The 15,266-nt window shown below is 43.2% G+C and overlaps 1 protein-coding gene across 7 annotated transcripts in view; it reads right to left on the bottom strand.

Annotated features, from left to right (window-relative positions):
• The window catches only part of TASP1 (taspase 1), a 153,471-nt gene that overhangs the window by 122,315 nt on the left and 15,890 nt on the right, over positions 1-15,266 (bottom strand). For 6 of the 7 annotated variants that reach the window (XM_075925645.1, XM_075925647.1, XM_075925649.1 and 3 more), the window contains 2 exons: positions 11,916-11,983; positions 5,202-5,270 (listed from right to left, as the gene is read on the bottom strand). In XM_075925645.1, coding sequence (XP_075781760.1) covers positions 5,202-5,270; positions 11,916-11,983 — 137 coding nt within the window. The remainder of the gene's footprint in view (positions 1-5,201; positions 5,271-11,915; positions 11,984-15,266) is intronic. The other variant, XM_075925650.1, reaches the window with a different exon arrangement.

Here is a 15,266-nt window from a genome sequence, read left to right as displayed (position 1 = left end):
TTATCCTTTGTCGTAGCAACTGTCCGGTTTGGCCAATATACATGGCAGGGGGGAATTGCTGTCACTTGATGGTATATATCACATTAGAATTAGAGGATGTGAAATTGTATGAACCCCTCATTGTGTGGCTTATGTGATGGGGTCACTAGTATAGATATGTGGACAGATTTGTCTTCAGGTTTGTTGCAGGAATAGGTACCCAGGTAAGTGTTTCTGTGGTGTGATGTGTGGCTGCCAGAAAGGAAAGGCTGCTTCAGATTGAGGGTTGTCTGTAGGTGAGGATTGGCCTGTCTCCCAAAGCCTGTGAGAGTGAGATCATTTTCCAGGATAGACTATAGATTGGCAGTGATGCGCTGGAGAGCTATAGGTGATAATTAGTGGTGTTCTGTTATTTTCCTTGTTGGGCGTGTCTTAAAGTAGTTGACTTCTGGATAATTGTCTAGCTCTGTCAATTTGTATCCTTTCTTCCCCAGGTGGGTATTTAGGTTTTAAGAATGCCTAAGAATGCCTAAGAATGTGTGGAAATGGAACAAATCCAATTGTATCTTAAGGTTTGACTGCAGACAATGGATCATGTGAGGTGTCCTGGATAAAACTAGAGGCATGTAGATGAGAATAGTGGTCAGTAGGTATCCAGTACAGGGTGGTATTTATGTGACCATCATTTATTTGTTCTGTAGTATCAAGGAAGTAGATCTCTTGTGTGGACTGGTCCAACCTGAGGTTGATGGTGGTGTGAAAATTGTTGAAATCCCTGTAAAGTTCTTCAAAGGTCTCCTTCCCGAGGGCCCATATGATGATGATGTCATCAACGTAGCATAAGTAGAGGAAGGGTTCTAGGGGATGAGAGCTGAGTTAACATTGTTCGAGATTAGCCATAAACACATTGGCATATTGTGGGGCCATGCAGGTACCTATAGCAGTGCTTGTAACTTGAAGGGATAAAATGTCCCCAAGTTGTAAATAGTTGTCTGTGAAGTCAAAGTCACATAGCTCAGCCACCAAGTGTGCTGTGGTATCATTGGGGATTGTGTTCCCAACAGCTTGTAGTCCATCCTCATGTGGAATGTTGGTGTAAAGGGCTTTTACATTCGTGGTGGTCAGGATGTTGTTTCAGGAAGATTACTGATGCTCTGTAGTTTTGTTAGGAAATCAGTGGTATCTCAAAGACAGCTAGGAATGCTAGTACCACAGGGTCTGAGGATAGAGTCAACATAGATGGATAATCCTACTGTAAGGATGCCAATGTCTGAGATGATGGGACATCCAGGAATTCCAGGTTTATGTATCTTGAGTAGCAGACAGAATGCTCCTGGTTGGGGTTCTGAGGGTGTGTTTGTATAGATTTGGTCCCAAGCTGTAGCAGGGAGTTTCTTGAGCAGATGGTGTAGTTTCCGTTAGTATTCCTCAGTGGGATTAGAGGAAAGAAGCCTGTAGAACAGGGGTTCCCAACCTGGAGTACGCATACCCCCAGGGGGTAAGAGAAGCTTATCAAGGGGTACGGGGAATATTTGGTAAATAACTAGATCATCCTAATTAAAATATTCCAAAAGTAGTAGTAGTTAGTGAAAAAAGCTGTGGATTCTAGTGTCTAGAATTTTTTTCCTTTCGTATTGAATAGGGGGCACGGGAAGGTTTACTAAAAGCCAAGGGGATATGGGGACCGAAAAAGGTTGGGAACCCCTGCTGCACAACATGATGTTGGTGAGTCTATTCTATAGCATTCAGAGTATGAAAAATAGTATCAGTACTCAGGATTTTATTCTGGTGTTGCAGGCTAGAAAGATTTTTTTTGTACTTTATTCAGATTACTTTATAAGTAGTCTAGACTTTTTGTCATGTCAGAAACTACTCAGTGTAAGTACGGTGTCACAATGTGACTACAAGATTGAGGATGGCCTTCCAGACACCCCACACAAACAGCCATAATTATCCTCACACCTGCAAAGAGTCACAACTTTTTGTTTTCCATTCACCACCAAAAAATTTTAGATATGAATTACATTTTCTATATTATTCTGTATACAGTAGCTCATGTTACCTGAAGAAATCAATTACAATTCACTATAAGACAGTAAAAACTGCTCAACATTTGATACAACATATCTGTAACACAAGATGCCATGCTTCTCCAAACAGCTTACTTCTATGGTCATATCCCAGAATGTTAAAGATATATGGACTGGAACACTGATCCAGCTGAGAGTCATCAGCAACAGAGTCAACAGTTAATGCCTCCTAAATTCCTTTAAGCTACTCTGTCAACAAGCTACATTCATTTAAACACAATTGTGTATCCTGCAATGTATTTTTTTTTTTGTTAAACCTTTAATTTCTAGGCCACTTAAGCAAATAAACTAGTTTATCTTCCTAATTCAAATAGGTCTCAATCAGAATGCTGAGTAGCAACTAATTCTAATACACAAAAGAGTATATTTAACTTGTATTACAGTAATTAATACAACAGTTCTATGAATTTTCTTCATTCTCACAGTTAGGGCCTCTACTCAATTCAAAGCCAGAAAAAATGCATCACAGACCATGAAATCTGGTCTTGTGTGCTTTAACCCTATACCACACAGATTTCACCTGGGAGAGCAGTATTACTCAAATTGGAGATCCTCACCCAAAAGAAAATTGCATGTAGGTCTCAGTATTGCCACCCTTACTTCTGCACTCCCTTCAGAGCTGGGCAACAGGAGAGCAATGGCTATTGGCTAAGCAGCCAGCTCTAAAGGCAGCACCCCACTCGCAGCACCACAGAGGTAAGAATAGTAATACCGTACCATGCCACCTTTACTTCTGCGCTGGCTGCTGCCTTCTGAGCTGGGTAGTCAGAGAAAGGGGACTGCTGAACAAGGATCCAACTCTAAAGGCAGCAGCAAGGATGGCAATACCACACCACACCATCCTTACTTATGTGTTGCTGCTGAAAATGGCTGTCTTCAGAACTGGGCTCCCAGTCAGCAGCTGCCGCTCTTTGGCCTTCCCACTGTGAAGGTAGCACCACCACCACGAGCAGCGCAGAAGGGCAGCAGTACCGCAACTCCCCCATTATCTTGTGACCTCCCCCCACTCATTTTTGGGTAAGAACCCCTATAATTACATCATGAAATTTCAGATTTAAAATAGTTGAAATCATAAAATATAATTTTTTAAAAAATCCTAGGGCCATGAAATTGACCAAACTGGACTGTGAATTTGGTAGGGCCATACTTAGAGAACTGTACCTCCACGCTCCCACATAGGAAACAAATTCCCTCACAGAATTAAAAGTTAAATCAAGTGATCATAAAAAGGAAAACCACTATCTTTGATAATGCAAAACCCACTGCATACCCTAGAGACAGGTTTTTTTAGTTGTCTTAAATGTTTATCTTTAGTTCTTCTGCTGAAAGATGTTAAGAGTGCTAAACCAAGATCTGCCATCTTAAATCAAGCAAAGAACTTTAAGGAATAGGAGAGTGTTCTGAGAATATTTTATAAGCTAAATTAAGTTACATGTAAAGCAAATTGTGGAAGCATCCACTAACAGTCATCTTCAAACCTAAGCCAAAATCTAATAAAGAATTATTTACATTGGCATACCATGTTAGATTCATAATTACAGCAAACGTCCAATAATCCGGCACCTTTAGGACCCAGGGGGTTCTGGATTATCAGATATGCCGGACTATCAGAAGGGGGGGCTATGAAGGGTCTGGGGTGGGGTGGGATGCCACCCCAGGCCCCTCATAGTCCCCGCTTCCGATAGTCTGGCTCTGCCCCAGGCGTTCCCGACTCAGCCACTGCTGAAACTGACCAGCGGCTGATTCTGGTCAGCCACTGGTCAGTTTCAGCAGCGGCTGAATCGGGGACACCTGGGGCAGAGCAGCTGGGGTGCTGTTAGGTTGGTCCCGTAGCGCCGCTTCTCGGCACTGTGGGACCAACCTGGCAGCACCCCAGCTGCTCTGCCCCAGGCGTCCCCAAGTCAGCCACTGCTGAAACTGATCAGCGGCTGACTCCAGGACCAACCCAGCAGCACTCCAGCTGCTCTGCCCCAGGTGTCCCCAAGAGCAGCGGGGGTGCTGCCGGGTTGGTCCTGCAGCCCTGAGGGGCAGCGCTACGAGACCAACCCGGCAGCACTCCAGCTGCTCTGCCCCCAGCTTCCCCGATTAAGCTGCTGGTCAGTTTCAGCAGCAGCTGAATCGGGGAAGCCGGGCACAGAGCAGCTCCAATTGTCCGGCTGCCCAGAGCAGTTCCGGGATCCCGATGGTGCCAGACCATCAGGAGTGCCGGAGCACTGGATGCTGGACCAATGGAGTTTTACTGTACTACAAAGTTTATTAATATGCCATTTTGGAACAGAATGTAAATGAAATAATTTCTATTATCTACACCACTTCTCCACAATACAATACAACTATTCACCTTAACTTGATCTCATGACTTTCACAAGAAACAACTTAGCTTTACATTGATACGCCTTCCTAAAATGATCCAAAAGTACCAAATATTAAGCAAAATATAATTCACTCTGATGTACGTGTCGCTTCAAAGGAGGCCACATCAGGACTACTACTACACAGCAGCTTTAAAGAAGAAGGAGTTACGAGTAACTCTGACCGAAATTGTAGAGGTTTGGTTTTATTTCTACTACCAAGAAAAGCAGAAAGTAATTACTCAATGTGAAATTTCACCAGAAAAATAAGATTGAAATTTGGACCATCTAGTGTGCTATGGGCTCTTCAATGAACAGAAGTGATCAGAGCATCATTTATCTCATCCAAGAAGCCATTAGCATGTTGTACTCTAATAAGATAGTAAGGAGACAGAAATGAATAAGGGCAAAGACAGAATCAATCTTGTATTTCCAGGTAACACTTTACTTTTAGAATTACCAGATATTAGTGACAGTGGCTGATAAAACAAATTTGATGCTATTCCTGCTGACATGTATAATCAATTAATATTCAATATGACTATGGGAAAACAACTAAACATTTTTAATATATTAAGGCCAAGCAAGACAATGAAAAAGTCAAAGGCAGAAAGGCAGATTGCTAACTACATTTTAATTTAGCACAGAGAGATTTATTTAAAGCAATGAAAGAGTTATTCTCTGTAAGTTACAAGTTGAAATGTGTTGCTGTATATAGCTATAGGATATATGGCAATAACATGTTTATAGGTTTAATTCCTGTATTAAAAATAAGAAGTACCTCTAGTTCAATTAGTGCTGCAGTCACGGCATCAGTTGCAAGAGCACCCGCCTGTAGTTTTTCAATTGCCTGTAAAACAGAAGTTTTAGTTGATGATTTTGGATTGAATTATTGTATAGCTAATTGTAATGATTTTCTTGGCACTGAACGAGAAATAAACCCCACCCCAAGAAACTTCCAATCTAATAGGACAAGTAAGACAGAGGGCACTATCAGAGAAGAAAGTCTTTACAAGATGTGAATACATTGTATTATTGTCCTGGCATCATGCAATCACACTCCACTTGGCAAAATTTCTCTACAGTTGACTTTTATAGTAACGTATGCCTCCCTCCACACTTGAACTAATGATAAAACTTTGACACCAAAAGAACAACTCTAAACTATATAGTGTCATATAGAATTGCTGCTATTAAAATCATTAGTTGCACCATTGAGTAAGTTTGTCCAGAGGTCAGCAACACACAGATTTGAAAGTATATTTTTAATCAGTAAATATCAATAAATATTGCTTTCACTAAATAACACTGTCAAAAATATTTCCATTAATGATAGCTAAAATTTACAGATAAGCACAGAAAGAAAAAGGTTGCTTGAAAACTTACTTGAGTTTACAGATATTTACTTTGTATCTTTTAACATATGATATTGACAATTTACAAAGTTTTAATGTTTTCCATCTCTCCATCTATGGTCATTAAATAATTGCCTGAACTCCTCCCCAAGCTTCCTGAAATTCTGAACATTTAAATCTATTTAAAAAAAGAAAACACTTAAAAATAATAATGAAAATAATCACTGTTCAAATTATAAAAAATAAAAATCAAGTTCTGTCAAGTTTAGCAATATAAATGCAAAGTAAACAAGTGATGATCTTTGTTCGAGTGTGATACTAAAAGTTATCAACTTTTGGAGCCATGTAGTAATTTCCCAGATCCATGCTGAACACACACCTAGAACAAACTTCTACTCACAGTAAATTCCCTCAGAACTCTCTCAAGAACTAACAAAGGCTGCATCCTTAGTTCCAACTCAAATTATAGTTCGTTCTTACTCAAACATTTATGTTGGCAACCTACCTCAGGCAACCAAATGGAATCTCTCAAGTTACAATTTGCATTAAATTTAACAGCAAGCAAATCTACAACTTAAGAGAGCATGTCTTCATTACCTGCCAGATCAACAGGCAGAAATCGATCCAGTATAGGTCAATTTATCACATATATACTAGGCGCAATAAATCAACCTCCAAGCACTCTCCCGTCAACTCTAGTACTCTACCACAATAAGAAAAGTAAGAGGAGTCAACTGAAGAGTGTCGGCTGTTGACATACCACAGTAAATCTAAATATGTCAACTTCAGCTACATTATTCACATAGATGAAGATGTGTAACTTAGGTCAACAGCCTACGGTAACATAGACTAGGTCTCAGGCAAGTAAGCTGAAAACGATTGTCACAAAACAGATATACCAGGTACGGCTGAAATTCAATGTTAAACTACTCATACTGTATTTATATTGGATGTTTTGAAACTCCGTTAATTACAAACTGAGATTGGTATTTGGAAATGAGAGATGGAAATTTTAAATAAATCAACTCCTTCAGACACCCCTGAATAATTCAGCTATACAAGTCCACTATCAACGCACTGAGGGTTACTTTTTAAAGGATGTTACGAACAATGAGGGAGACATAATTTTATATCTGCAGGTTCACAGACATTTTACAAGTTACTTCCAATTTCGACACACACTTTTCACAAAAGAATCCAGTAAACTCCACATCAGCAATAATCTACAAAACATGTAATATATAGGCCATATATATATCCAGCTAATTAGAAGTCAAGTTTCCCATTTGAACGGTTATGTTATAATCAAATCTAAGTCAAACTGTAAACACCCAGAATTTAATTAAACAAGTATTAAGTTACACTAGAAAAAAACCCATTAATCCAGTTACCCCATAAAATATTGTTATGCAAATTCTAAGAAAAACACTTTTTAGGAAGTAGAATAAAGAGACTCAGCTTAAGCATGAGCAGAGTTAGACAAAACAAATTTCCTATTGCAGATATTGATTTGGTTGAACCAAGATATTTCACAGCAATTTTCTATAAAAAAATGTTGATGAAAGCTAAGCAGACCAACTAGTTGGAGCCCTCAGGGAACAAATTGAAAAACCCCATTTTGTTTCTCCTGCAGTTCAGTTTCACAGTGTTGTCTCCTATGAAAAATCTAGTTTTTGAGCTTTTGATGTCTCAATTTCAGATGAAAATTTTCAAAATTTTTGGCAACACAGAAAATTCTACTTTGCAACCAACTATAAACAAGGCTGTATGCTAGGACTTCAAATGGCAACAAGCAAACAACTAGTTTTAATATATTTAGTGGCTATGTTTTATAACAGTGGTAGCTTTGGCAAACATCTAATTGTAAGAGTCCTTATTTCACACACTGTATAATTCATATGCAACACAAATCCCAGTGCCTTTACTACAGACCACCAGTTCCAGTGTCACAGTATAGTAAAACCTGTGTTATCCGGCACACCTGGGGATTAGGGCATGCCGGTAACATAAAAATACTGGTTATCTGCGAGCGGATGGCGGGGGGAGCATGGGCCAGGAGCTATGCAGGGTCTACAGGGGGGAGGGGACACAAGAGCTGTGCGAAGGCTGGGATGTTGCCTGCTAGGGGGAGCCATGAACTGCTGGGGGGGAGGAAGGGGAGGTGGAGATGGTGCAGGGGGGAGGTGGGGCTGGGCTGCCAGGAGCTGCAGGGGGAGCCAAGATGCTTGCTGCTTGCTTCCAGCTGACGTTCGCCCCTCCCCTGGGTACGTGCTGCACACTTATCTGAGCAGCAGCCTGGCACTTAAAGGGCAAGTTCCCTTTTTGTTGCTGTTGTTGGGTTTTTTTGTTTGTTTGTTTTTTGGTTTTTTGCTTTTCCCGGCATGAGAAATTTGCCGGCTTCTACAGTTTTCCGGATGCTTAAGTTCCTGATAGAGCAGGTTTTACTGTACTTTGTCTATGACACAAAAGTAGACAAAGTTATGGCTAGCATGAACAGATGCACTACCACCGATGACTTGTTTTCATTCACACACTTAGTGATTTCAAATTAATACATTTATTTTTAACAGTATTCAATTTGCAACTGCTGCACTAACCCAGAGACATATTAGATTAATTTATCCTTCCACTTCTGCTCCACACTCATGTACTATTCCAAATTCTATCAATGACTTGCTGTAGTATCTTGGCCAAATGACGATTTCTCATATCCTTATGGAGGAAAGCAATAAAATCACTATAAAACCCCCATTTAAATATCCAAGTCAGTCAGATATCTATAGGCAGCTGGATCTTCCATAAATAAGCTTTGTCTCAAACCACACATATTAGACATATATCACCCTGACCAGTGACTGACAGCCAGCCATTAAGCAGCAAGAATGGGTACCATGAAAACATGATTTGGAATCAGGCTTAGGGATGTAAAATCCCAGTTAATCAGTTATCCAGTTAAACATTAGGTTTGCCTAGTGCTTAACTGGTTAATTGACTAAAGCAGGATGCAGGACTGGGGACCACTCCAGCTTCGCTGAAGCGGCCCCCAGCCTGCAGAGCTGCGGCCGCTGCCAACTCCCAGTCTTGTGCTGGGTTTACGGTTGGCTTTTCCAGCTGCCAGCCCCCACATTGGGTACAGCCCCTGCCTGCAGGGCCCCTGAGCTCCCCATGGACAGTGGCTACTCCAGACGCAGGAGTAGCCCTTGCCTGCAGAGTGCCCAGACTCCCCCCCCCCCCACACACACACACACAGTCAGGGGCTTGTCTGAGGCACTCCAGTCCCCCTCCCAGGGACTGGTTAACCAGGTAATCAGGTAACCCCTCACATCCCTCATCATGATATGAAATGAAAAAAAAACAAACCACAATTTGTATGTGTATCTGGACAAGTCCTAGAACCAAAATTGTTGCATGAGCAGAGACCCACCACTCTTTTCTTTTATAATTCACATATATTGCAGCCCTCTGAAAGAAACAGAAGATGTACATAGTTTTCTGTGTACATGAAACAGGTATAGTACACACCACAATCCTTTGGTACTCCTGGCGAAATTCAGTGCCCTGAAGGGAGACAGAATTAATAAACCCCACAGATTTCTTGGCTCCCTCACAAAAAAAAAAAGAGGAAGCAAAGAAATTTGTGGGGTACACATGCCACTACTGCAGCCACCTGAGTGTGCCTGCTGGGAGCAGCCGGCAGCAGAGGGCAGATCACTGTGGGGAGGACGAGGGTGGTTAGGCATGCCTGCCTCCAGAGAGAGGCATTAAGGGGTTGGGGCTGGGAGCCTGCCTGCATGTGAATGAGCGAGAGACTCCCTCTGTCCCTCTTGTCCTTGTTGCTCAATCCTGGGCTTGGAGGCATAGGGCTGTGTGAATCATAGATCATAGAATCATAGAACTGGAAGAGACCTCAGAAGGTCATCAAGTCCAGCCCGCTGCTCTAGGCAGGACCAATTCCAACTAAAATCAACCTGGCCAGGGCTTTGTCAAGCCAAGACTTAAACACCTCTAGGGATGGAGACTCCACTACTTCCCTAGGCAACCCATTCCAGTGCTTCACCACTCTCCTAGTGAAATAGTTTTTCCTAATATCCAACCTGGACCTCTCCCACCACAACTTGAGACCATTGCTCCTTGTTCTGCCATCTGTCACTACTGAGAACAGCCTCTCTCCATCCTCTTTGGAACCTCCCTTCAGGAAGTTGAAGGCTGCTATCAAATCCCCCCTCACTCTTCTCTTCTGCAGACTAAACAGACCCAAGTGCCTCAGCCTCTCCTCATAAGTCATATGCTCCAGCCCCCTAATCATTTTGGTTGCCCTCCGCTGGGCCCTCTCCAATGCGTCCACATCCTTTTTGTAGTGGGGGGCCCAGAACTGGACACAATACTCAAGATGCGGCCTCACCAGAGCCGAATAAAGGGGAATGATGACATCTCTGGATCTGCTGGCAATGCTCCTCTTAATGCAACCTAATATGCCATTAGCCTTCTTGGCTACAAGGGCACACTGTTGACTCATATCTAGCTTCTCATCCACTGTAACCCCCAGGTCCTTTTCTGCAGAACTACTACTTAACCGGTTGGTCCCCAGCTTGTAACTATGCTTGGGATTCTTCCGTCCCAAGTGCAGGACTCTGCACTTGTCCTTGTTGAACCTCATCAGATTTCTTGTGGCCCAATCCTCCAATTTGTCTAAGTCATTCTGTACCCTATTTCTGCCCTTAAGCGTATCTACATCTCCCCCCAGCTTAGTGTCATCCGCAAACTTGCTGAGGGTGCAATCCATCCCCTCATCCAGATCATTAATAAAGATATTGAACAAAACCGGTCCTAGAACCGAACCTTGGGGCACTCCGCTAGAAACCGACCGCCATCCTGACATTGAGAGCAGAAATGTGAGAACTAAAACAGGCAGGCTGCTAACTTTCATTAATTGTTCCCATTCTTAGTCAATTAAGGCTCTTTTACCTTGCCAGAGTGGAGTAAAAGAGCCTTACTGCCATTTACAATAACTGAATCCTCAGCTAGGAAAGTCTATGTTAGTGGTGGGCAATAAGCAACCCCCAGGCTAAATGCAGTTCATCAGGGTTAGCTCCTGGCAGGACATCGGCACTTGATTTACCTTCAAATCCGCAAGTACAGCCACTTGCAGCTCCCATTGGTTGTGGATCGCTGTACCCCTGCTAACATGGTTTGTGAGAAGCCATGTGGACCAGGACACCACTTCCCACAGCTCCCTTTGGCTGGAAACAGCGATCCACGGCCAATGGGAGCCGCAAACAGCCATACCTGAGGACATAAAGGTAAATAAGGTGCCAGTCAACCACCAAGGGCTAATGGCTGCTTATTGCCCATCCCTATCCGTCAAGGTGTTTACTAGCTTCCCCCCCCACCACCCCACAAAAGGTGCAATGGGGTTGGATTACAACTTAGGATCTATTTTATTTATCCATTTAAAAAAATGCAGAATAATATTAGCAAAATCATACAACTTTCTTGTGTGAAAGTCTGAACAATATGAAGAAACATTCTATTGAACATCAAACACCAAAATAAAAGTAATTTTAATGAAAATACAGGATTATAACTGGAATGCAGGGTCTTAGTTACCAAATATTATAACTTAACTTTCATGTGATTAGGAAATGCTGAATACTTATTGTGATTTTTTTAGTACGGTAGTTTAAATAAATTTCCAAAAATAAGTGACACTGGTGTGATTACATTGTATTATTTTGAAAAATAAAATATGCAGAATTTTAAAAAATTTTGGCACCGAATTTGCCCAAAAAACTGATGTTATTCAAATCACACTTTTCTTGAAATTTTACTATTCTTCTCTTACTGAATGCACAGTTGTTCCTGTTTCATTTTTTTTAAATTGCTCTTTTTTTTATTAACAGAAATATAAACCCTTCAATCCATAATTGTATCCAATATATGAGAGCGTATGTGAATCCCAAAATAAACATTTTGTGCAGACCACACTTTATGAGCTTCTGAACAAGCTCTCACAAAACAGCTCAAAACTTTACAGACTTGATCAAAATCATTTTATAAACTAAACCCTAGTAAAAATCTCAGGTTTGTTAGAAGCCTGCTGATCCTCTAAAGAAAACAGTTTGGAACTAGGGAAGTCATACCTTTTGACAGGCTCTTTTGCAAACATGTTTGTATTCTTTAGCTTTGGATTCAGAATGATAACCTGCACCTATTATTAAGACAGAAAAACAAAGTTAAGTAGAGCTTATGGTAAGCATTCAAACTAATATATTGGGATAATGTTTTCCCCAGGAATTACATGTTCAAAAGTTTCAGTACAATACAGCATAATAGAGGCTGACAACTGTGTCTTAATTCACATGTACATAACTCCATGTCATTTTGTAAAAGAGCCGCTGGGCTCTTACTGCATTTAAAATGCAGAGTCACAGCGATCAGTGCAAATCGGGACTGCTCAATCCCAGCTCACGCTGAGTCCAGCAGCCCATTTGCGGTGGATAGCCCTGTCCGCCACGAACAGGGGATGCTCCAGCAACAGCCCCTGTTCATGGCAGCCAGGGCTGGCCGCGGGCAGAGGTTGCTTGGCAGCAACAGCCCCTGTCAGCGGGGGCACATGGAGGGTTCAGCTCCCTGCTGGGACCCCTGCAGACAGGAGCTACTTCGCAGCAGTGTCCCCTATCTCCCACACTGCCTCTGACAGAGGTAGAGGGGGCGGGGGCAGGAGGCATCCCGGAGATGGTGTTGGGGGAAACAGGCTTTTAAGCCAGCTCCCCCCAGCACCGGCTCTGGTCCCCCCCCTCACTTGCTGCCTCTAGAAGAGGCAGCGGGGAGGGGGTGGAGAGGAAAAGGCACACAGAGAGCACAGGGCAAGCAGGACTGACTGAGTCCCTGCTCGCCCCATATTCCCTACAGCACTTCTGCTTTTGAAACACACAAGACCCCCAGAGGACTCTTGTACATTTCAAAAGCAGAAGCATCCGCAGTAGGAATCTGCACCAGTGGCGACTGAAGCAGTCCCCACTGGTGCAGATTCCTACTGCGGATGCTTCTGAAGCAGTCCCCACTCGCACCTTGTTCCCGCTGTGCCTCTGCCTCCCCTGCCCCCCATGGAGACGGTGCTGGGGGGAACCAGCTTAGAGATGGTTTCCCACCAGCACCGGCTCCTGCTCTCCCCTCCACTCCCACTTGCTGCCTCTCTCTGATAGAGGCAGCAAGTGAAAGAAGCGACTACTGGAGTCGCTACTTAACTACCCAATAAGTACTGGCTTATCGGCTAGTCGACTAGTTGCTTACATCCCTAGTGTACATAAATCTAGTATTTGCTCAGTCCTAAGAGCTTTAGGATCATAGAATCCTAGGGCTGGAAGAGACCTCAGGAGCTCGAGTCCAGCCCCCTGCACAGCAGGACCAACACCAACTAAATCATCCCAGCCAGGGCTTTGTCAAACTAGGACGTAAAAGCCTGTAGGGAGGGAGATTCCACCACCTGCCCATTCCAGTGCTTCACCACCCTCCCAGTGAAGTAGTTTTTCTAATATCCAACCTAGACCTCCCCACTGCAATGAGAGACCATTGCTCCTTCTTCTGCCATCCGTCACTACTGAGAACAGCCTCTCTCCATCCTCTTTGGAACCTCCCTTCAGGAAGTTGAAGGCTGCTATCAAATCCCCCCTTACTCTTCTCTTCTGCAGACTAAGTAAGCCCAAATCCCTCAGCCTCTCCACACAGGTCATGCACTTCAGCCCCCTAATCATTTTGGTTGCCCTCCACTGGACCCTCTCTAATGCACATTACTCCAGATGTAGCCTCACCAGTGCCGAATAAAGGGGAATAATCACTTCTCTAGATCTGCTGGAAATGCTCCTCCTAATGCACTCTAATACGCCATTAGCCTTCCTGGCTACAAGGGCACATAGTTGACTCATATCCGGCTTCTCATCCACTGTAATCCCCAGGTCCTTTTCTGCAAAACTGCTACTTAGCTAGTCGATCCCCAGTCTGTAACAATGCGTGGAATTCTTCTGTCTCAAGTGCAGGACTTTGCACTTGTCCTTATTGAAACTCATCAGATTTCTTTTGGCCCAATCCTCCAATTTGTCTAGGTCACTCTGGACCCTATCCCTGCCCTCCAACGTATCTACCTCTCCCCCTAGCTTAGTGTCATCCACAAACTTGCTGAGGGTGCAACCCGTCCCCTCATCCAGGTCATTGGTAACGATGTTGAACAAAACCAGACCTAGAACTCATCCTTGGGGCACTCCACTTGAAACTGACTGCCAACCAGACATCGAGCCATTGATCACTACCCGCTGGGCCCGACAATCTAGCCAGCTTTCTATCCACCTTACAGTCCATTTATCCAATCCATACTTCCTTAACTTGCTGGTAAGAATATTGTGGGAGACTGTACCAAAAACTTTGCTAAAGTCAAGGTATATCACATCCACTGACTTTCCCATGTCCACAGAACCAGTTACCTTATCATAGAAGCTAATCAGATTGGTCAGGCATGACTTGCTCTTGGCGAATCCATGTTGACTATTCCTGAGAACTTTCCCCTCTTCCAAGTGCTTCAAAATGCATTCCTTGAGGATCCCTTCCATGATTTTTCCGGGGCTGACATAAGGCTGATTGGTCTGTAGTTCCCTGGATTGTCCTTCTTCCTTTTTTAAAAAGATGAGCACTACATTTGCCTTTTTCCAATCATCCGGTACCTCTCCTGATCTCCACGAGTTTTCAGAGATAATGGTCAAAGGCTCTGCAATGACATTTGCCAACTCCCTCAGTACCCTCGGATGCATTAAATCCGGACCCATGGATATGTGTATGTCTAGCTTATCTAAATAGTTTCTAACCTGTTCTTTCTCCACCGAGGGCTGCCCACCTCCTTCACATACTGTGTTGCCTAGTGCAGTAGTCTGGGAGCTGACCCTCATCTGTCAAGACAGAGGCAAAAAAAGCACTGAGTACTTCTGCTTTTCCCACATCTTTCAGTAGGTTACCTCCCTCACGATACCATCTACATGTTTTGTTAGTCTTTAAGGTGCTACTAGACTATTCATTGTTTTTTAAGTTTATCCCTCATCCAGTAAGGGTCCCACACCTTCCCTAATCACCCTCTTATTGCTATCATGCCTGTAGAAACCCTTCTTATTACCCTTCACACCCCTTGCTAGCTGCTATTCCAATTGCACTTTTGCGTTCCTCACTACTCCCCTGCATTCTCGAGCAGTATATTTGTACTCCTCCCTAGTCATCTATCCAAGTTTCCACTTCTTATAAGCTTTCTTTCTGTGTTTAAGCTCACCAAGGATTTCCCTAGTAAACCAATGTGGTCGCCTACCATATTTGCTTTTCTTACTGTGCATCGGAATAGTTTGTTCCTGTGCCTTCAATAGGGTTTCTTTCAAATACCGCCAGCTCTCCTGGACTCCTTTCCCCTTCATGTTAGCATCCCAGGGGATCCTGCCCATCAGTTCTCTGAGGGAGTC

Source organism: Pelodiscus sinensis, chromosome 3, assembly GCF_049634645.1.
Source record: "Pelodiscus sinensis isolate JC-2024 chromosome 3, ASM4963464v1, whole genome shotgun sequence".
Classification (NCBI taxonomy): Eukaryota; Metazoa; Chordata; order Testudines; family Trionychidae; genus Pelodiscus; species Pelodiscus sinensis.
The sequence above is the reverse complement of the archived record's forward strand: the minus strand, read 5'-3'. Positions and strand labels throughout refer to the sequence as shown.